The 24,353-nt window shown below is 36.2% G+C and overlaps 2 protein-coding genes across 5 annotated transcripts in view; one reads left to right on the top strand and one right to left on the bottom strand.

The window, feature by feature from the left end:
• Positions 1-838: 838 nt before the first annotated feature.
• ints9 (integrator complex subunit 9) lies at positions 839-15,032 on the bottom strand. The gene is made up of 17 exons (XM_051875644.1): positions 14,865-15,032; positions 14,570-14,697; positions 13,813-13,873; positions 13,670-13,732; positions 13,421-13,560; positions 13,154-13,240; positions 12,936-13,056; positions 12,718-12,852; positions 10,693-10,804; positions 10,402-10,582; positions 10,021-10,081; positions 9,748-9,919; positions 8,066-8,190; positions 7,778-7,945; positions 6,320-6,418; positions 5,160-5,297; positions 839-1,302 (listed from the first exon to the last, which is right to left on the bottom strand). Exons 1-17 carry the CDS (start codon positions 14,871-14,873, stop codon positions 1,126-1,128), a joined length of 1,977 nt encoding a protein of 658 aa, XP_051731604.1. The 5' UTR covers positions 14,874-15,032; the 3' UTR covers positions 839-1,125.
• A 1,443-nt stretch (positions 15,033-16,475) lies between these two features.
• Positions 16,476-24,353, top strand: part of kif13bb (kinesin family member 13Bb) — a 36,420-nt gene continuing 28,542 nt past the window's right edge. For 2 of the 4 annotated variants that reach the window (XM_051874583.1, XM_051874581.1), the window contains exons 1-8: positions 16,477-16,629; positions 16,717-16,856; positions 17,156-17,243; positions 17,748-17,841; positions 22,295-22,307; positions 22,480-22,540; positions 23,046-23,138; positions 23,977-24,157. In XM_051874583.1, the coding sequence (XP_051730543.1) occupies positions 17,171-17,243; positions 17,748-17,841; positions 22,295-22,307; positions 22,480-22,540; positions 23,046-23,138; positions 23,977-24,157 (515 nt within the window). In that variant the 5' untranslated portion in view covers positions 16,477-16,629; positions 16,717-16,856; positions 17,156-17,170. Of the gene's footprint in view, positions 16,630-16,716; positions 16,857-17,132; positions 17,244-17,747; positions 17,842-22,294; positions 22,308-22,479; positions 22,541-23,045; positions 23,139-23,976; positions 24,158-24,353 lie in introns of all 4 variants that reach the window. The other 2 variants (XR_007926779.1, XM_051874582.1) reach the window with 2 other exon arrangements.

Raw genomic sequence — 24,353 nt, 5'->3', positions numbered from 1 at the left:
TATAGCCATTTTAGTAAAAGTGGCTCCGCCCACCTTGAACGTTTTGGTGGCCCTTAAAGATTGTGAATCCAAATTTCAACTTTTTTTGATAATTATTAACAATTATTATAATCAAATCCATGCATTTTGTCCGTTCTGAACCAAGGATTCCAACCATATAAGACTTCAGCCTATGCTTAACAGTTATGCTCGATTTTGTACTTTTGACCGCTGTAGCGCCCCCGTCAGGCCGATTGGGGCGAGCGTTGGTGACGCTGTAGGCAGTGTGAGTACTACCAGCCCTCAAAAATTTCAAGTCTCTACGACTTGCGGTTTGGTCTGCCCGATCACTTTTAGATGAGAATGCTAATCCTTGGAAATTTTAACAATTACAATAGAGTTTCAGCGCTACACTCTTGAATCCCTAAAAAAAAACCTGTGATAATATTTAAAGGACAGTGTAGAAGTTTACAGAGTTGTGTGGCCAATATCTTTAATCCTGCAGCTTGTGAAATGTACACAACCAAATTACATAGCCGTACGTTTATCTGATTTAATTCACAGAAAAGGCCCACAAACTTCAGGAATTAAAGCGTTTTTATAAAGTCTGCATTTATAAACTCAACTCTGACCTCTGGTGCTGCTGAAACAATCTAGAAACAAACTACTCATCAAATGTGACTTAAATGTTCATACTCAAACACCTTTATGAAGTTGTTATTCACCATCATAGTTTTGACATGCATGTGCAATGCAGCAATTGGCATAACTGAACATGACATGTCGAGTTTGTATATGTGGGTGAGTAAATGACAAGAGAATTTATTTTCTGGATGAGTTTTAAACAGGCTTAAACAAATATAGAAAAAAAGTTTTATTCCAAAAGCTTTCCAACGTTATTTTACAATTATATAAAACACACAAACAAAAATCTCCATCCAAACATTAAATGAATGATGATACCTTATGAAACCTCTTATATCCGTCTACACTCATATAAAAAAAGAAGTTCATCAGCCATATACAGTAGTTCTTGATCCTGGTTTCTGGCTCTGGATGTGCAGATGAGCCACTTTATTGACAGGTCAAGTCATTAACACCCTGAGAGCCAAATATCCACAGCGGCGGGATCAGAGAGGTCAGAGGTCATAGTTTCTGCAGGAATCGCAGCACCAGGTCTCTCAGCGCGGTCCGCAGGGGCTCGTTGTTGTCGCAGATGATGTGTGTGCCGTCTTCCTCCAGCTGGATCAGCACATCCTCCGCCTGCAGGTGAAGAATGTGACCGTCTGCCGTCTCCTCCACCTTCACCTCCATGATGCCGTTCTACCAGGAGAGAGTGGTTAGTGGTTTAATATATTTATGCTGTAAATATCAGCAATTTGAAACATTTACTGTTGCATAATATGCTGTTTCACATATGTATTTTTGTTTTAATATATATATGGCAGAACATCCTGTGCAGTGTTCAGTAAGTACCAGTGTTATTATCGTCAACTAAAACTAAAGGCCCCGATATACTCACAGTGAAGTTCATTTTCGTTCTTTGCTTAGGGGTAAAAATTAGTTTGAAATATAGGAGCAACGATATACTGCTAACAAACATTCAGACGCTGTTCAAGTACGAATATGTAAATATGTGCTGCGCGCTTTCCTTTCAATAACAAAATAAAAACAACTAAAATGACAGCGATGAGAAATCAGCAGTTCAGAATTAATCTGATCATAGCGATGTGGATATGTTTACACCAGCTCTGAAACTCGGCACTTCAGTCAAATCACGTGACGTTGATTTATATAGCAGTACAATAGATTGCTTTAAAGCAAGCAGCTTTACATCATTAAACATAAAAAACAGTGTCTCGTTCAATTGACCCTTCGTCTGGAGTTTGATTGACAGGCGATCTAACCAATCATAACGCTAAATCCGCTATTTTGTCCGACAAAGCAGTCAGGGGAGTTGGCAGATTAACGTTGGTGGACTTGAACTTGACAAATGGTGTGTGCTGACATCTTTCTGTGGTTGAAATGTGGTTCATTCATGTTTATTTGATGATATGAATTAACTAGTAGGAAGAGATGATCGGTTCATGAGCTGCTTGATCTGAGGCGCTACAGCGATCTGTCACGACACATTGAAGAGCCACAAAACGGTATTTATTGTTTAAATTTCTTTAAGAATTACAAAATTTGAGACTGTTTCATATCAAAAGTAACCTGCTCTGCCTTGTCTGTTGATGCGCTGTCAGTGTCCTCTTTGCTCCGCAATGTATTTTTCACTGCGTGAGAACATGTGTGGCGTGAGAGCAGCATGGCTATAGGAGGCGGGTGTTTGCAAACGGTCAATTAGAATTACAAATTCATTTTCTACTATAACGTGGCTCTCCAGTGTGTTCATGTTTTTACTCGCATCTGACCTCGACGGACTGAACAGAAGAAATGAGAAGATCTCCACCTCAAAGAAGGCGGAGCCTCAGAGCCACACCTACCTATTACATCATTGCCACACAGACCAATGGTAGTTTAGAGGTGGTTACCAGCCGGAAAGAGAACTTAAAAAAGAAAAGTTAACTTTGCCAAAATTAAAATTAACTCCAAACGAAGTTCGTTTTAGCCTGATTTTGTTCGAAACGATTTCGCTTTAAGTATATCGGGGCCTTAAACCAATAAAAAATCTTTTTTGGTAACTGACATAAAAGCTGAAATAAAATATAAATATTCTATGAAAAACAAACTTTAACTTTGGCAACTGAAATAAAATAAGTTGAAGTGTAAGTATTAAAATTACTAAACAAAAACTGAAATAAAATTAATTTAAACCTAAATAGAAAAATATTTAAAAAAACTAATACAATGACTAGCACATTACAAGATAAATTAAAATATAAACTGAAAATATAAAAATAAAAGCTAATTCAAAATATTAATACATACTATAACAGTATATAAATAATACCAAAATAACCCTGCTTTGAACTTGACAACTCAGGTATCATTACAATATTTCTGACACTCCTTCCTCTTTGACTCTTTGATTTCTACAGAGAACTATAAACGATGTTAATTACTCCAGCACAGCACTCAATATGCATCTCAAAGTTCATCTGGGGATTGATTTGTTTTAATTGGCTTATTCTCATTTATCTGAGAGGTTTGATACTTCAAAGGTCTGTTGAAAAGCATCAGGCTCCGTCATTGAGCAGCAGGTCTCAGGTTAATGGTTAATGGTGGAGATCTGGGACGCTTTACGCCGTAATAACAGCTGCGGTCAAACCAACCGGCTCTCAGCGGCCCATTTAGCAGCATCTCTAGCTGCGTCATCATTCTGCGGTTCCTGAGAGCGTCCTCGGGTTAACCCGATCCGCCCGCGGCTCACTTCACCGGCCTGACAACTCAAATGTGTGTGAGATAATGGAGATTATAATCAAACAAATGAGCTCTCCGTTCCATTCTCACTTATACCAGAATGCCATGACGATATTACTGTCAAACCATTACTTGATTTTACATTTTGTTGAAATGTGACTGTAAGGTGTTTTGAGTTGCCTGCATGTTGTTTTGTGGTTGAAAACGGTGAACAGGATATTGCTATAGTGTTCTGAGTGGTTTTAGCACATTGCTACGCAGTTGCTAGTGCATTGCTATGTCATTCCATCTGTTTCTAGGGTGCTCTTGGTAAACTAATGAAAAAGTGTTCAAACTACAGCACAAGTCTAGCTAAAACCAGACATATCAAAATGTCAAAACGCACAATAATGAACAAATGTATAAATAAATAAACACAGATCATTGTTGACATTAACTAAAACTACTGAAAATTATTTTCATTAATTGAAAAAAACTGAATTAAAATATAAATTAGATGAAAAAATGTAGCCACTAAGAAAATAAAACATGTTTATATCGAATGACTAAAACAAATAAAAATGAGTGCTGTCAAATCGATTAATCGTGAATAAACGCATCTAAAAAGTTTATATATATATATATATATATATATACACACACACAAAAGTTTGTTAGATGCGATTAATCGCAATTAATCAATTTGACAGCACTAATAAAAATAAAACGAAAAAGAAATATTTTAAGAAAATTTAGATTTTTTTTAACGACAAAAGCAAATAAAAACATTACTAAAACCTACACTAAAATAAAAAATAATTATAAATATTAATAATATAATATACAAGTAATACAAAAATAGTATAGAGCAATACTGTAGCAATACTAATATATATATATATATATATATATATATATATATATATATATATATATATATATATATGTGTGTGTGTGTATATATGTATTTGTATGTGTATATATATATATATATATATATATATATATATACACACGCGCGTGTGTGTATATACACACACACACACACACACATACAAAAATATGTATATACATATACACCAAAAAAAATAAAAAATCCACTCAAAATCACCTTGATTGCTGCTAAACTGACACGTACATGTAGTTGAATCTGAGAAAAATACCAACTGTGTGGATAAAAAGCCAGCAGGCTTCGGCACACCTGCTTGATCAACACTAAAGCACTTTTCCAAGAAACTAAGAGAGTTCATTAGCAGCTCACAAAGTCACCTTGAGCAGGAAGTCACCTTCCTTCAGAATCATTAGAGAAATTCATTTCGTTTCCAGATTAATTAGCGTCTAATCGATGTTCCGGACGCCTGCAGAAGTGCTGCCAGAATCTGCCATTTGGGATCCAAGCGTTTCCCTGCATGTTAATGCCGCTCGTTCTCACAGGATCGGTGGATTTCTCTCACTTCGCCTTGTTTTTAACTGAATTCATGAACATTGCGTTTACTGCTGCTGGCGGTACATTCTAGCGCCGCCTGAGACACAAAGAGCGTATCTTTAGGGGCAGATCTTTGTGTCAGTAGGTTGCGCGGGTTGAATTACCACCGTCAGGTGTGCGGTTCTCTCTCTACCGCCTCGGGACATCACACAGATGATGTATTTCACAGGTGAAAGTGACTATAGACACTCGCAGAGTCATTTGAGTGTCTGTTACATTCATCAAACTCTTGTCCCGGCTTGACTTTAACCTACAGGCGGTTTGAACTCTGTTCAGCTCACGTCACATGATGGTACAGAACCAGGAGAGCTGGAGGTGACTAGTTAAAGTACAGATTGAGTGTTTCTCATACCTTGTGCAGTGTGGCCAGGAAAGGCTCCAGAGGAACCGCCCCGCTGAGCAGAGGTTTAGGGTTCAGGACTTCTGGTGGTTCCTCTATCACCCTCTTCCTCTTCTTACTGGGCGGCACTGGAGCGGGTTTAGGCACCGGCTACAAAACATACACACACACGCAAATAAAAGCTTAATAAAATATCAATTCTTAGGCCTGAAACATACAGGTATGTAAATGCAAATACATCAAGATACCCAGATGTCTGAACATACGTGTGTGAAGTATGTGTTTTACTTTAAAGGGACAGTTTCTACACAACATTTATTTTGTCTCTCACTTCCTTATTGTGTAAGTGGCAGAGTTGCTAAATAATGAATAGGCCTCGAGACGGGTGAAAATGAGTGAAGTCTTAGTTGTTCTTTAATCAAAACAAAAAACATGCGGATAAATTAGTATTTTTTAATTTTATTCATCATCACCATCACCAATTATTATTGTTTTTAAAAAATTTTAAACCTATTTTTTTAACAAACTTTATTTTTTCTCATGGTTGTGAAAAAAAAAAAAAAAAAAAGAAAAAAATATATATATTCTCACACAAATAACAAATAATTAACATTTTTAATTGTTTTAAATTTGAATTTGTACTTTTTCACGTGTTATAAATAATTTGAAAACTTTTTTTTACTGTTATTTACTTTACTGGTATTTTATTACTGTTTATTATTGATATGTGTTATTTATTTGTAATTTACAATACTCAAATGTACCTTTGTTGGTTTTTTTCAGTGGTTTTCACTTTCATAGAGTGCATATCGTGACAGATATCATCATCAACCAAAACTTTGAGAATATGGCAATATAAATGTTTTCTCATGTCATTTATGTGCTCATGGTTGTGATTTCATAACCATACAGATTTCATGAAGAACGAGCTGTTTTTGTGCTTTAGTTTCCAAAAAGGTTCTGAGTGGACTGCAAAGGGAGTTTTGCATTGTAAATGTCAGAATGTGTTCATGATGGATGACTAAACTGTAGTTTACGAGCCATGTAATTGGTTATAAAGTGGCTAGAAATGCTTCAGACAATGTTCAGAGAAATTTGATCAAATTCATGCATGACACGAGGTGTTTATCAGGATGTTGCACTGAACAAATGGTCAGTTCACACACACTGACCTGCAGTACGTGCTTGTTGTCCTTGGACTGCAGAACCGCAGACACTGTAGCGACAGAGACGCCGGGTTTAATCTCAGCAGGAACCAGAGATTTGGCAAGCTGGAGGTTTACCAAGAAAAAAAAAAAATGAGATACTGAACATACGCAACAGATGCCTGACAAACCTAAGATATCGACTGATATAGTTTTATATTACTGACACTATTTATTTACACAATTTAGACAATAAATATTCTTATGCTTTTTGACCAGAGTTGTTATAGTTACCAAAAACTAAATTTAAAAAATATATATTTGCCAACACTTTACTTAAAGCCTTTATATATAATGCATTGTAAAAGTATTTTTAATGCATTAATTATGCCTTGTAATGCATTTTATGGTCTCATGAATAATTGAAACCACTGTTATAATACATTATAATACTTATTTATTCATTGTTTAGATAGTATAATGCATTAAAACACATGACAAACAACCAACTTTACATGCATTATAAACATACATTATGAAAACCTTTATAATGCATTATACATAAAGGCTTTAAGTAAAGTGTTACCAAATATTTTTGTGAACTGAAATGAAGCTGAAATAAAATTAAATATAAAATATTACATGAAAAACTTAAACTAAATGAAAATCAAAAATTTTGCTTTGGCAACTAACTGAAAAAAAAAAAAAAAAAAAAAAAAACGATTTAAAAAAAAAAATGTAAACAAAAAAATGAAAAACATATACACACATATATAATGTGTGTATATATATATAATGTGTGTATATATATATATATATATATATATATATATATATATATATATATATATATATATATATATATATATATATGTATATATATATATGTTTGTTTTTTTCAGTGGTTTTCACTTTCATATATGCACTTAGGAATGTGCATATCGTGACAGATATCATCATCAACCAAAACTTTGAGAATATGGCAATATAAATGTTTTCTCATGTCATTTATGTGCTCATGGTTGTGATTTCATAACCATACAGATTTCATGAAGAAAAATTAAATTGAAAAAAATTTAAACAAAAAAAATGAAAAACATACATATATATTATATATACACACACACACATATATATATATATATATGACATAATTATTTGCCAACTAAATTGGCTACAACATAACCAGTTATTAATATTTTGTTAGTTCTCTCTCATTTTTGCATGTGTTCAAAATTTGTTTGTGTGACAGACTGGCCAAAAATGATGTCTGCAAAATTTGGCATGTTTCATTGCGTTATCACACATAAAACAATTGACTCCAAGCACAACTATGCAATATGCTTGTAAAATCTTTAATCTTTAATAATATTTGAATAAAGGGTGAAGGAGATGTCAATTTTCCTAGGCTGGACATCAGTCAATCTCTACACGTCATTAGAAATGAATCTTTGAATGATACTGAGAGTTTGTTGTGGCTCTGACCTCAGGCAGCAGGTGAATGCGTTCATAGCGGCGTCTGAAGGGAAGCCCCAGGACGGAGCAGCGGCGGTAGGCCATGGGCGGAGGCTGCAGCTCCAGCATCAGGTCTGAGCGGTGAGGCTGAGCTGGAGGAGGCTGCGTGTATGGCTCCGGACACACCACATGAAGAGGCTAATGGGAGAACAGAAGGGAACAGGTCACTGATTCAATCAACTGAATTCATAATTTACTGTTTTAATGACTACACTGTAAACATTTGACCTTATAGCATTCAGGAGGAACAGAGCGTACCTGGATGTCCTTCAGGAGTTTGGACACCTGGTGGAAGTTGAGTCGTGTGTCTATAGGGCAGTAAACACACTTCATTGCCAGCGGCTGATACGGAGCCAGAGCGTCCAGGTAGGAGAAGTCCGGCTCTGAGAGGGACACATCATTCAGAGTCAGAGGTCAGAGCGTTTACCACGCGAGATTAAAGTTTGGCTTCGGTAAGATTTTGTTATTGTTTTTGAAAAAACACCAAGGCTGCTTTTTGTTTGATCAAAAATACAGTAAAAACAGTAATATTGTGAAATTTTATTACAGTTTAAAAAAAAACTGTTTTCTATGTGAATATTCCTGTGATCAAAGCTGAATTTTCAGCATCATTACTCCAGTCTTCAGTGTCACATGATCCTTTAGAAATCATTCTAATATGCTGATTTGCTGCTCAAGAAACATTTCTGAATATTATCAATGTTGAAAACAGTTGTGCTGCTTCATATTTTTCATATTCTTCAAACCGTGATTTACTAATTTGTTCCCTCGACTTGCTAAATCGTGCGCACGATTGAGGGAACGAAATAGTAAATCATGCACACGTTTTAGCAAATCGAGGGAACAAAATAGTAAATCGTGCACACAATTTAGCAAATCAAGGAAACGAAATAGCAAATCATGCGCATGTTTTAGCAAATCGAAGGAATGAAATATTAAGTTGTGCGCACAATTTAGCAAATCAAGGGAATGAAATAGTAAATCGTGCACACAATTTAGCAAATCGAAGGAATGAAATATTAAGTTGTGCGCACAATTTAGCAAATCAAGGGAATGAAATAGTAAATCGTGCACACAATTTAGCAAATCGAGGGAGCGAAATCGTAAATAATGCGCAAGATTTAGCAAATCAAGAGAATGAAATAGTAAATCATGCGCACGTTTTAGCAAATCGAGGGAATGAAATCGTAAATCATGCGCACGTTTTAGCAAATCGAGGGAACGAAATAGTAAATCGTGCACACAATTTAGCAAATCGAGGGAGTGAAATCATAAATAATGCGCATGATTTAGTAAATCAAGGGAACGAAATAGTAAATCATGCGCGCGATTTAGCAAATCGAGGGAACGAAATAGTAAATTGTGGGAACAAAATAGTAAATCGTGCGCATGTTTTAGCAAATCAAGGGAACGAAATAGTAAATCGTGCGCACGTTTTAGCAAATCAAGAGAACAAAATAGTAAATCGTGCGCATGTTTTAGCAAATCAAGGGAACGAAATAGTAAATCATGCGCACTTTTAGCAAATCAAGGGAATGAAATAGTAAATCGTGTGCACAACCATTTTTTTTTTTTTTGTATGTCATGTGCGGGGCATAGTAAAATAGAGATCTTTTGTAACATTATAAATGTCTTTACTAGCTATGTTTCCATCCAAAGTTGCAAATTTATTCGCAAAGTCATGTCTTTTTTGATGCGCATCAAGGAACGTATTCGTAAATGTGTTTCCATTGTAGTTTATGCCCAAAATGCGTGTAAAACTAGGTGGATGGAAACAGCTACTGTCACTTTTGATCAATTCAGTGCATCCTTGCTGAATAAAAGTAATAATTTCTTTAAAAAAAAAAAAATCTTACTGGCCCCAAAATTTTGTATACTTAAATTTTGTAAACTTGTGAATATTTCAGTCAGAGGTATTACTGTGATCAGCTTGATCTCACCAGTGAAAATGATGGTGTTGAGGCCGGATTTGCCCCACAGCTCCATGAAATGCACCACATCACCGAAGCGCAGGGACGGATGACCCGTGAACACCACACACGGCTGCCGGAACTCACTGCTGAAGTCTCCATGAATACTGGGGTAATGCTTCAGTTTATTCGTCTGAATCAGCTAGAAAAACAAAACAAAACATGATAGTCAGTGAACGACAAACCTGTATGTGTCATTACAGGGATGTGTTTTGATGATGATTTAGACAGGGTTTTTATTACCTCTGCATGAGGAAAAGGCGGCTCGGGCAGATAAACCTTAGACTGTTTGTTCTGGCACAACCTTCAACACAGACACACAAAGCAAGAGAGGAAAACAGCCAGAGAATGAGCTATTCTTGAGCACTTCTGTGGAAATATCACAGCAGAAATGAAACATTACCATGGTAACCATAGTATGTGCCAACATATCAAAGCTCCTACTGTCAGGATGATCAAACCAATGAATTTTAGTGATGTTTCCAATAATTGAATATTAAATTAACAAAAAAAAATTCTAGCAGAAACTATCATTACCATGGCAAGAAAAAAAAAACATTCTATCTGCTTTTTTAATCTATATTTTAAATCAAGCCTGTTACTGGAGGCCGTTTGTGATTGTACCATTCGGCAAAGATTTGCGAGAACTCCAGCGAGCTGTTGGCCACGGGGGAGATGAAGTAGAAAGGGGTGGTTCCCAGGTTAGCCGAGTCCATGAACTGATATAGACACTCCAGCAGGTCGTAGATGACCCCCGAGGAATAGCACGGGACCAGCACGTTCCCACCGGCACGGATCGTCATGGCTGAGAGAGAGAAAAAGCAAAAGTTGAGTGCTGTGGAGTCTGGACTACAGACGCACAGTCAGACGCACTCTTACACAACACACTAAATCAGGCAGGTAACTGAAACTCACCCAGGTTGCTGCAGAATTCTCCCAGCATGCCGTCGGGGTTGGCGGTGGGGATCTGGGTCAGGCCTGTCAGGATGAGAACGTCGCTGTTCTTCAGAGAGCTCTGCTCCATGGGCTGCACAACACAACACACGTCTCAAATCACTCAAAATACAAAATCAATAACCGATGAATAACCCATTAAAAACGTCTGGTTTTATAGGGTGAAAGGTGAAAACCATAGTGAGCAGTCTTAGTATACAGGTCTACATAGGCAGCATTTAAAGTGAAATGGAACCTCATAAATAAATGATCTGCAGTGAAGTGCGCTAGAGACTCAACGCACAATTGATTCCAACAGAGTTTGACGTTAGCATGTTGAGCGGCGCACGAGAGCCTGTACTCATGATTGTCCTTGTCACAATTAACACTTGCAACACTTTCCAGCATAAACAGCTGCATCAAATGCACGCTCATGAACACCCATCAGAAATATAAATTGATAAATAGGACCCTTATTCCTCGTCTGGGATCATGTAGAGCCCTTTGAAGCCGCACTGAAACTGACATTTGGACCTTCAACCGTTTGGAGACCATTGAAGTCCAGTATATGGAGAAAAATCCTGGAATGTTTTCCTCAAAAACCTTCATTTCTTTTCGACTGAAGAAAGAAATACATGAACATCTTGGATGACATGGAGGTGAGTAAATTATCAGAAATTTTAATTGGAAAGTGAACTAATCCTTTAACTCAAAATTGTTATCAGTGAAATATGATGTTAGTATGTTACAAAACACAACAGACTCGTACATTTGACATTTCAAAGTTGTAAATAAAAAAAAAAAACTACTGGAGTACATTTTACATACTATTTCAGTCTATCAAAACTTAAAGTGTACTTCAAAATTTCATGTTTAATTCAATGTGTTTATAATCTTTGTAATTATTTAAAAATATTCTGAGAGAACTAGCAATTTCTGAGTGAAAATTGTTTCTACACCAATATTTTTTGTGCAGTGTTAAGTACATTATTTATTATTTCTATACTATCATGGTATTTATTAATAAGTTGAATGAACTTTTATTTTTATGATTTCATTTAAAGGTTTTAATATTTATGTTATGTGGTTTTGTCATTTATTAGATTTTAGTTTTTTATATTTCTATTTAGCTTTAAATTATGTTTATTTCAATTTATTGCCAAGGCATCATTTCTAATTTTCATTTAGGTTTAAGTTTTTCATATATACATATATCCCAGCTTTATTTCTAGTTAACAAAAAATTATTATTAATGGTTTTATTTTTAGTTAGCAATAACAACATTGGACTCGACTGACAACTGATTTCAACAGAGTTTGATGTTAGTGTGTTTCTAAGTTATGTAATGCATAAAAATACATAACACAAATAGTGGGGAAAACTATGGAAGCTTGTTTCTGCCATGAAAATTAAAATAAAAAAGGTAATTGTGACTTTTTATCTCACAATTCTGACTTTTTTTTCTCAGAATTGCATGATATAAACTCACAATTGCATATTATAAAGTCAAATTTGCTAGATGTAAACACAATTCTGAGAAAAAAGTCAGAATTGCGAGTTTATATTATGCAGTTCTGACTTTACAACTCACAATTGTGAGTTTTATATCTCCCAATTTAGACTATTTCAAGCAATTCTGACTTTATAACTCACAATTGAAAAAAAGTCAGAATTGTGAGATAAAAAGTCGCAATTACCTTTTTTTATTTGGTGGTGGAAATAAGATTCCATAAAGTCTATTTTTATGAATATACACTGCTATAAAATAAAATGATTTTTTTTTAAATGTTTATTTTATTTTATATTTAATGAATGTTTTTTCATATTTTATTATCAAATACATTTAATATCATAATAAATTACTAATCAACATTTCTCTTGACTTTGATGACTTTTTCATGCGTTAAGGGATTGCGTTCTCTCTCAAGGATACATAGATTGCCTTAAACACTGTTCAGGTAGGCAGCTGGCGTGTGTCTGCTGTGATCTGTGCGTGTGTGTCGTCACCTGAGGGTGTGTGGTGAGCAGAGAGGAGCCAGACACATAAGACACTTTCTCATAATGTGACTGAATGATCCAGTTTGAGCTGCCCAGAGAATATCCCGAACTCAACGGGGTGACCTGCACCGCTCCAAACAACTCCTGAGAGACAGAGATAAGAGTTTAAACAGAGGAGTTTATACAGTGTTTTGTTTTAGATAGGAGTGTTGAAATGAGGACCTCACCACTTTCTGAGAATATCCCACAAGTTGGACTTTACTGAGGGCAGAATTGACTTCCGGCATGCTGTAACACTTCCTCCAGCTCCAGACGTCCACGGCATCCTTCAGAGGCCCTGGGAGCAGCCTGAAATACACACAAACGTCACATTAAAAAATAAAGCGGATGGTTGTCTAAATGGGTGGTTCTTGGCTAGAATAAGCTGCATTGTGGAGTACAGTGCCTTTGTATTTCTTTGTTCTTCCAGCAGGTGGCAGCATGAGCCTTTGGAACTCTCTCCATGAACGTCACCAACTCCTCCATGAGCAACCTGAACCACAGACACCCAATTAAACCAGTTGGTGAGTGGTTTTACTACAAGATTACTGCTAAATGAACTGTAGATCATATCAAATGTGGGATTAATTTGTCAGCTACTCCGAGACACAATTTAATGCATCCTTGCTGAATAGAAGAATTAATTTCTTGTAGTGTGTTTAGAGAAGCAGACCTGCCGATCTGTAGGGTGGGTTCTGTGGCGTATACGGTCCCCGTGAAGCCCGTGTGTTCTGTGATGTACGGCAGCGCCATCATGCAGTGATAGTTTGATATCAGGATCACATCTATGGTGGAGAGGTCGAGCAGCTCTTTCTGGAAAAAAGTCCAATCATTTCTTTAAGAAAAATATTTTCTGATCCACAGACAAGAAAGAAACAATGAAGAAGGGACCGTTTCATTTGTGTGAAGAGCAAATATTTACTTCAGGGAGGCAAAATTCTGGCTGTGAGTCCACAAACACGCGCCCTGAGCATTCCTTCAGCTCCTACAACACACAGACAACATACTTCTTAACATGGAAATATATTGATATTTATAAAAGGAGCATGTCAAGCAAGCACTCACTTTTTCCAGGCTTATGGCTCCATCCTTGGAAACCCATCCTGGGAGCTTGGATAGTCTTGGACTGTAAATCATCGGAACAAAATGATTTTTTACCAGTATTTAATAGAAAAAAATAAACACTTCAACTTTAAATAACATGCTTATAAGATATCTAGTTGTTTAAGTCCACTGGATGTGATTCTCTTAAATGCTTAAATCCACAAAATATCTAGTAGCTTTTTATATAATATAAGATATAAGAATATAATACATATAATATTTCAATGATATGAAGATATTTGTGCTATTTTAATTTACTAAATAGATAATTATATAAAACAGAGTAAAAATAAAATATATGTGCATCTAACCCTAGCATTAATAGCAAAGTGGATTAAAGAAAAATCTAGTAAAAATATTGTCTTCTGCTGAATATTTAATCACTTTTATTTAAATACACTAATATAATAATTCTTTACTGATCCCCTAAATTAAACATAAAACACAGATACAGAAATACACATCCAATAAGTATAAAAAAAATGTAAATACAATACAGTAAAGTAGCACCAGAATGCAAAGAATAACCAAATACATACAGAATAAATATCTTGTGTAGATCAACCGTAAATATAAACAGATATATATACGTGCTTGAATAACTACATTCAGTTATTCAAAGTGCCATTTCATATCATCACATCATAGTGTCTATATATATACAGGTTATAATGATAATAATATTGACATATTGTGATGAGTGTTAATATACTGATACCTGTGCACCAAAGGCAGTGGCAGAAAGTACAGGGCTGCTGTTGTGTCCAGCCCACAGTCCAGCATGATGGTGGTGGATTTAAACTTGAGCACATTACAGGGCAGAGTGGGATGACCTGACAGACAGTACTGAAACACACACACAAATACGCACATGATCATGTGCAAAACATGGAAAGAGTCATTTACAGCAGGAGAGACTCAATATGGAGACTCAACTGTAGCTGATTTAACACAAATAACCGTGATCTGATATATCATACTTTTGTATTAACAAATCACACTGATATACGCACCAACTTCATGTCTGGTCTTCAAAAACTGAATTGATTTTCTAGCTTTGTTGTTTTTTGTGATTCTACAAGTCGGTAATATTCACGGTTGATGTCTTTTTCTTCTACTGTATGACTGTGCGTGTCATTCAGCTCATGGCAAACACGCATTTGCCCCCTAGCGGTCGGGCGTGACACTGCATTAGGACTTTGATTATTCAGTTGTTTCTAAAAAATATTATTTAGAGAATAAATAGAATTTGTCAATTTGCAAACAATACAATGAACTATAGTATTTAGGCGGAACTCCAAAATACTTTAAAGAATATCACGGTAGGTTACATGTCCAAAAGAATGCCACGTTAAAAAAACCCTACTATTTATTTATTTATTTATTTATTTATTCATTCATTCATTCATTCATGTGTTTGTGTTTAACTCCCTTGCATTTTAGTTATTTATATAATATGTATTTAATATAAATATTATATATTTATATAAAGTATTTCTATAACATAATTGTTTATATTATAATAATATTATTTTATCTGTTCTATGTTTCTAATTAAGTTTATTTAAACAAATACACAGATGAAGGCCACCAAAAAAAATAAAAAATAAAAATTAATAATTTAATAATTTACACCTGCATAGTGATAGGCTACTCAGAAACTTTTATAGACAATGAACTAAAATGCATTTAAAAAAGTGACTTTAGACCCTTTTTTTACATTTCACAATTTCTCAGAAGTGGAAGTCGTCATAGTTGGGTAAACTTTGATAGCGGTGAATGAGAGACTTCGATAAATATATTTTGTGTTTCCATTTGCACAAATAGCAAAAGAAAAACTCCACAACAGTATTTTCATAACTTTCAAAAAGAGGAAGAAAAAGAAAGAGCGATTGATAACGGCAGTCAGAAGAGAGAAAGATGTTTTTACCGTCGCTCCCGAAACACCCTCACAGCAGCGTTAACTTTTTTGTAATTTGATACAATGGTAATATAATACTAAGTAGGCCTATAGTGTTATAAATGTACATACCTTTTTTTAAAAAAATAAATAAATAAATAAAATATAAAAGACTTTGCAGGATTTACGATGCTACTGATGACAGTTAAAACGGGTCATCACAGTCCGAGATGCATCGGCGCTGCGCAGACCGATCGGCGTATGACCTCAAAATACCGCGAGAGCGATTCAAAAGCATAAGGAGTCGACTGCTCTCCAATCGCTCTCGCGGTACTTTGATTGTCATACGCCGATCGGTCTGCGCAGCGCCGATAAATCAGCGATTTTTCACGGACTGTGATGACGCGAGTTTACATCTTGCAATTGTGTTTTTTTTTTTTTTTTTAGAATTGCAAGATATAGGCCTATTGCGAGTTATAAAGTCAGAATTGCGAGATATAAACTCACAATTGCGAGTTATGAAGTCAGAGAAAATTGCGAAAAAATATCAGAGCCGACTTTTTTCTCAGAATTGGATTTTGTAACTCGCAGTTGCGACTTTATTATACATAATATAGTCTATTATTTATATAATATATGAGAAAAATGTCAGAATTGCGAGAAGTAAACTCGCAATTGTGAGCGAAAAATAATATAACTTAGACCCACCATATCTGGCCAATCAGAAACAATTCTTTGACGAAAGGCCCCGCCCATTTCAGCACTCTTGTGACTGACGACGCCGCTCTACCTGCTTGTTCGGTTCACGGTCAGTCAGTCCCGTATGTGCGTGATTCACCTGCTCAAAAGCTCCTGAAGATCCGCTGAAGTTTAACGAGGTAAGATGGCGAGAGATCAGGAAATGAAACAGTTTATCGCTGTTTTCCCTTGAATAAACTTACTAAGCATTGATGTTTGTTCCGTAGGTCTGTCTGGAAGTGTTGTATTCCTGACTGGATGAGTCAGTGTGTTTGTTCTGGTCATTTAATCCGTAACCATTCCACATGATCACTGTTGGAATGACACACACAGCTACATAACGAGCAGTCGCACTCTCCATGAACAGGTAAAACTATGTTTTACTGTATTATAACCTTTATTTATATATATATATATATATATATATGAAAACTTCTTGGAGTGCATTCATAAATGTGTTATTTGAAACTTTAAATTCTAAAACATTATTACAGATCAAACAATTAAAAGAATGTTTACAATGTTTAAAAGTTTCATTTGTAATATTCAGAGCTGTATGACAAATAAATGTAGTTTATAATTTGTACTATTGAGTATGTTGATGCATAAAGCTGCATGTTAGTGTCATAATTGGATGAAACAGTAACACAGGAACTGTTGAGACAGGTGCAGAAGATCTTCATGATGGATGACAGTGCTGTGAATGAGTCTAATGTGAAAGTGGCTGTCCGGGTGCGTCCCATGAACAGGAGAGGTGAGTATGAACTTCAAGCCATGTGACCATCACATCATGTGTGTGTGTGTTTAATGTTTAGATACTGTGTGTATATTTCTGATCGTTATCTGCAGCCCTTATTTCGTGTATGATCCTCATTTATGAAAGTAAACCACCTCCTCATGCATCGGGTCAGAGGTCATTCTTCCGCCAGAACTAGACTTGTGTACGGCCGTTACCAGAAGACAGTGATGTTTATAGTTTATAAAGTTTTAAATATGGATATTTTTCTTACAAAAATGCATAACTTCCCTTCAGAAGGCATTTATTAACCCACTGGATTACATTTTGGAGCTTCAAAAACTTGGGCGCTATTCAATCCCATTACGAAGCTGGGAAGAGCCAGGATATTATTTAATATAACTCTGATTATGTTTGGCTGAAAGAAGAAAGTCATATACACCTAGGATGGCTTGAGGATGAGTAAATTATGGGATGACTTTCATTTTTGGGTGAACTAAGCCTTTAATGTGCGTTTTACAGAACGAGACTTAAAGACAAAATGTGTTGTGGACATGGAAGGAAACCAGACCGTCCTCCACCCATCCAGTGGAAACCTGGGAAAGGGCGACAGCAGGTAAACTGGATTGTGTGTGTGTGTTTGTGTGGGTGTGTGTTTGGCGAACACTCAGTATAGTAAAATTTATATGTCATTTTTGCTGCTCTTGTTAGATGACTCTAAATGTAAATCTGTCAAGACAAGCCTCAAACCATTGAAGTGATATTGACTAGATCTGAAGAACATGTGAGTGCTGTTTGTCTGTGCAAAACTGGCCACCACAGGGCTAGGGTGTTCTGGGTAATTTCTAGTTGCTAGGTGGTATTGCTCATTAGGTGAAATCATGAGTCTGATCACTTAGTAAAGTAGGACAGAAACAGAGAATCTCTATATAGCAGATCAGACTTCCTGTTTCGGTCTGATTCTGTCTGTCTCTCGTTGACATTTTCTTTTTTTCTCTACATTCCTCCTCTCCTCTGACCTTCAGTGTCCATAGAAACAAGTGAAGGTTCATTGGCAGGTCAAAGGTAACCCTGGATACTCGCGAAGAACCCCAAGAAGCTAAATTACTCATGTCTCATTGGGTCTTTTTAGGCAACTTAAAAACAAAGTTGCACAATGTGTGATGTCCTCTTCATGTGCGTCGCATTTGCCAAGCAACACACAGCTTTACAAATGATATACAACTAGGCATTTTAGAAAAGGAAACTTTGAATTTTAGCTTGAGTCTTAACTTGAGGTTTACAACAACAACAAAAAAGTCTTGATGTTTGAAAGTTATATGTGCCTCCTTCCTTCAGGAGTTTCTAAAGTTGTCAGAGTGCTTGCTAGAAGCTTGCTGATACGGTTTCTACGGTGTTGCTGTGTGTTTTTAAGCTGTTCCGGGTATTTGCTAGGTGTTGTTAAGTGCATAGTGAATGTTAAGATGTCCTCGGTGGATTCTAGGGCATAAGGTGGTTGTCAAGGTGTTCTGGGTGGTTGCTATGGTGTTGCTAGGCAGTTGCTAAGATTTTCTGAGTGGTTTCTAGGGTGTTATGTGGTTGTTAAGGTGGGTCAGAAATTATACTAGTGTATAGCAGGTACTACATTTGCTTTGAAACTTACTTCGCGACTGCTAAAAAAGTATGTTACGTATAGTGTGAAATGTATGTAGTATGAATTATGTTGTCACTGCCATGTGACCTACGGTGTGAGTTGTGTCACTTAACTGTCAGACGCAGTGAAGGTGTTCTGGGCAGTTGCTAGGGAGTTGCTAAGTTTTTCTGGGTGGTTTGTAGGGCATTACATGATTATAAGCGTGTTCTAATTGGTTGTTAGGCATTTGCTAAGGTGTTCTCAGTGGTTTCTAGGGCATTAAGTGGTTGTCAGTGTGTTCTGGGTGGTTGCTAGGGTGTTTCTAAGCAGTTGCTAAGGTACTCTGGGTGTTTTTTTGGGGGAATTATGTGGTTGTCAAAGTGTTCTGGGTGGTTGCTAGGGCATTATGTGGTTATCAATGTGTTCTGGGCGGTTGTTAGGGTGTTTCTAAGCAGTTGCTAAGGTATTCTGGGTGGTTTCTAGGGTATTATGTGGTTGTCAAGATGTTCTGGGTGGTTGCTAGGCAGTTTCTAAAGTGTTCTTGGTGGTTTCTAGGGCATTAAGTAGGTTGTCAATGTGTTCTGGGTGGTTGCTAGGGTGTTTCTAAGCAGTTGCTAAGGTATTCTGGGTGGTTTCTTGGGAATTATACGGTTGTCAAGGTGTTCTGGGTGGTTGCTAGGGCATTATGTGGTTGTCAAGGTGTTGCGGGTGGTTTCTAGGGCATTATGTGGATATCAATGTGACCAGGGTGGTTGCTAGAGTGTTGCTAAGGTGCTCTGTGTGTTTTCTAGGGAATTATGCTATAGAATTTTGCCTAGTTTTATTCTCAGTGGTTGCTAGGGTGCTGCTAAGGTGGGTGTTTTCTTGGTGCTTGATGAGTAGTTATCCAGCCAATATAACAAACGCACATTAAAAACTGTATTATCTTTAATGTTGCTTCATTTCCATTGGTTTTTAAACAGTTTTGCTCTTTAATTATATTGTTATTAATGTACATACATTATTATTTTTACGTTTATTTAACCAGACAAGTCAATTGAGACCAGATTTTTATTTACTGAATGATGGCCTGATGTTTTGGTCCATGCATGTGTTTGCTGCCATTAACACAAAGAGGAGTTTGTTGGTTTTGGAGCAGAGCCTTCATCAGTCATCAGTGTTTCATATTACAGTCACTGATGCAGCGGTTTGTCTGTCCTTCAACTGAAATCAGCTCTCGGTTTTGTGTTGGTCATCTGTCATCATGCATCAAGCTGTTATATAAAGACCAGACAACCTGTGCTGGATGATTTTCTCTTTCCTTCATTCACTCCGTGTCTCCTCTTCCACTCCTTCTCCTGGTCTCTTTACAAAGGGCGTGTCTGTTTTCTCCACGAGCCTTTCCCAGAGATCTGGCTGTCTTCCAGGTCACCTGAATCTCCTCAGTCATGTCCAACTTTTCTCAGTTTCTGAGCGGTGATCTAGTCATGTTTCAGACTGCTGAACCACCTCTGCCGTGACTTGCAGTAGTTTGCAGTGTTGGCGTGCAAACAGGTTTTACAGGCTCATGCAAGAAAGTTTACTCAAACTCCATAATAATCCCTCGCAGAAAATTTGTGTTTTCATAATGAAGCACAAGTAGAGACAGCACACTTATGCAGATACTGCTTGTCATGTAAATTATATCAGGGTGTTTTTTAATTAACACACACGGTTCAACTTGTCCTCATATTGCACATAATCAGGGTGCGAATTACACAATGGCCTTCAGGGAGGTCTTAGAGTTGGGGGGGGGGATGCGCGTGCACACACTCACTCACACACACACACACACACATATATATATATATATATATATATATATATATATATATATATCTATATCTCTCTCTCTCTCTCTCTCTCTCTCTCTATATATATATATATATATATATATATATATATATATAATATACACACATATACCTAATAATAGTAAGTCAGCCTTTTTGCAAATGCAGTGGGTGTGTTCAGATGTACTTTTAATGTGATTGTTTTGAACACATAAAACTGCACTGCGTTTTAATTTGACAAATAAAGTGACGTGTTTGAGTAGTAATCTAGCATTAAACATTACGTTACTTGCAGCTAATTCATTAGAATGAACTAAAATCATGTGATCAAACGTAACGGTTATAAAACATTATTTCATTACCTCATATATGAACATAATTTTGATTTCCATTAGCAGTGGAGGGGAAGACGATAACTCCCATCATTCCCTGCTCCTTCACAGCGTCATCAAGCTGCGCCTTTGTTATTGTTTTGAATATGTGACCTCTAGTGGCGAAAATTACATGCTGTGCCTAAAGGATTAGTTCACTTTCAAATAAAAATTACCCCAAGATTTACTCACCCTCAAGCCATCCTAGGTGTATGACTCTCTTCTTTCAGATTAACACAATCGGAGAAATATTAATAAATATCCTGACGCATCCGAGCTTTATAATGGCAGTGAACAAGGATCAACAAGTATGAGCTGAAGAAGGTGAATCCATCCACATCCATCCATCACAAACGTACTTCACACGGCTCCAGGGGGTTAATAAAGGCGTTCTGAAGCGAAGCGTTTGTGTAAATTTTTTTTCCATATTTAACAAGTTATGAAGTAAAATATCTAGCTTCTGCTAGACCACCTTCCGTATTCAACTTACGAAAGAAATGGAACTGCTGTCACGTCAGTTAAGCTTTTTCAGCAAGTTGAATAGAGAAGGCGTAGGACGTAGTATATGCTTTTTGAACTGCGAGAGTTTTACACTTTCTTCGTAAGTTGAATACAGAAGGTAGTCTGGCGGAAGTATGGATTTTTTTTTTTTTTTTTTTTTTTTTTTACACAAACGCATGGCTTTGCTTCAGAAGGCTTTTATTAACCCCTCAGAGCCGTGTGGAGTATGTTTATGGTGGATGGATGTGGATGGAGGCACTTTCTTCAGCTCATACTCGTGACCCCTGTTCACTGCCGTTATAAAGCTCGGATGCGTCAGGATATTTATTCAAATATCTCAGCTTGTGTTCATCAGAAAGAAGAAAGTCATATACACCTAGGATGGCTTGAGGGTGAGTAAATCTTGGGGTAATTTTCATTTTAAAGTGAACTAATCCTTTAAAGAGGGCAAATGTTATCATTCAACTGAACTGTGTATATGCATTTTAAACACATGATGTTCTTTGTCCTTGTAATAAATGTATGTCCCTAGTTTTATAGCATATTTAATTCAACTGCTCAGGTCATGTTAATGGTATGACTCATTTCAGGGGTGGCCAAAATTATAATTTAAAATCAATCAGAGCTAGAAATGTATCATCATATTTACAGGTAAAGTTTCATATTACAGGTAGACTACTTTCTTTGTACTATTGACTACTTTCTCTTTCTATTGAGTGAATGTGATGCATATCTAATATTATTGTTTTTGCTTCTGCCCTTTTGTGAATACAGGAACAAACCAAAGGTGAGTTCTCATATGTCATTTCTGCATTACATTAATGTGAACAAAAGCTTTAGGTCACTATATCATGAATAATGTGCATGACAGAAAAGTTGGTTTGTAAAGTTATTACTCGTGTTGAACATTTGTGTTGACGTGCATTTGTTACACAGACATTTGCAATGTCTCGTTTCAGGTTTTTGCATATGATTATTGCTTCTGGTCTATGGATGAGGCTGAAGCGGCCAAGTTTGCAGGTCTGTTGATAATAAAAATAATTCATTTCACTGATGATGACTATCCCCATTGTGGAAACTCTTTAATCTGTTTATACTGCAGTTGAATCATTCATGATGACAATAGAAACTCTTACAGACATCAATATTCCCTGCATGTTTCCTTGTGAACTTTTCTGAAGAAAAGACAAACCTGTAAAACTGCTTTATCAAATCTGCTGTTCATCTGTGGTTTATCAGCTCTAAAACAATTTTTTTTGGGTTCAAGACAATCTAAGCTTTAGAAGCAGTTGCTGCATTTATGTTAATTACCATAAATGTTAATTTACAAAATTTTCAGTTAATAAGAAAAATCGCAGTTACAGAAACACACTTGCAATGGAAGTAAACGGGACAATAAACTTTAAGGCGTTTGATAAACTTGTATTGAAAGTTTCTGCAGTATTTTAAATTGATTTACTGATTCACGATACCACTCTCATTTGCAATACATGCTTATTTATATTTTGTCATTTCTAACCTGTAGGTCAGGATGTGGTGTTTCAGTGTCTTGGAGTGAGTCTTCTGGACAGCGCTTTTCTAGGATACAACGCCTGTATATTTGCATATGGGCAAACAGGTACAGTTAGGAAAGCTATCTATGCAAAAAGTATTATCAGTCTCCATGTAAGGTTTAAGAGGCCTACTTAACATTTCATTGGTATCTGCTTTACTTGCTGTGCATTAAACAAAACAATGAAACCGGAACAATAAAACAAATTTCACCCTTTAAAGCCTGACATATGAAATAATAGTCAGGAGAAAAAAATATACATATATATAGGCCCAAACTGAGCAAGGTTGTGCAGTTTGATGCAGATATTTATATGGGCAAAAACAGTATACTTGCATAAAACCATAAAAAGATCAGTTTCTACTCTTTCACCCAATAAAATGTCTTAGTAAGATGATATATAAATGCTTAGTTTTATGATCAAAGCTCTGTAGTTTGAAAACATATAATGCAATGAGTACAATAATGATTGAGAGATTACCAAATAAATCTTCACCAAAAGCCTGATGGATCATATTTGATACTCACATTTTAACATGAATGAAAAACAGTGTATGGATTATCATGTAAACATAAGTTGCTTCAGTTCAGTAAGTGTTCATCTTGAAATATGCCTAACAACATATAAGAGAGATTCTTACATTTACTTTATAAAAATCAGTAAAGATTTCACAGCAAAAAGACGTGAACCATGACCTGAAGGGGTACTTTTTTTACAAGCATACTAAAAGGCCTTTGCTAAAATAAAATGACAGATGGCATGTAGTATATTGTGTACAACTGGTTTTTCAGCAAAGTTTTGATCATGTTGATAATTTAGAGGCCTTAGAAATTTACATTTATAGGATTAAACAAAAACATGATTTCTGATTGGTTCACGCTGTTTCGCCTTGATTGGCTGCAGGCTCAGGAAAGTCATACACGATGATGGGAACGGCCGAGCAGCCGGGTCTGACCCCGCGTCTGTGCAGCTCTCTGTTTGAGCGCACCGTACAGGAGCAGAGGGAGGGCGAGAGCTTTACCGTGGAGGTCTCATACATGGAGATCTACAACGAGAAGGTGCGAGACCTTCTAGATCCCAAAGGGTGAGGATGAACAAATACATGCACATAATTTTCCAGTTAAATTACCCCAGTTCACCGATTTTCAACCTGCTTTGTATTGTTACAATGTCAGTAGTATGTGTAAATGAACAATGTTTACTCTTTCTCTGTTACCTGGGCAGAGAAATTCCTTTTTTTCTTTCTTTTTTTTGTCAGCAAAACGCGTCATCCTGCGGAC

Source organism: Ctenopharyngodon idella, chromosome 20 (genome assembly GCF_019924925.1).
Source record: "Ctenopharyngodon idella isolate HZGC_01 chromosome 20, HZGC01, whole genome shotgun sequence".
Classification (NCBI taxonomy): Eukaryota; Metazoa; Chordata; class Actinopteri; order Cypriniformes; family Xenocyprididae; genus Ctenopharyngodon; species Ctenopharyngodon idella.
Note: the sequence above shows the minus strand (reverse complement) of the source record. Positions and strands in the feature narration are given on the sequence as shown.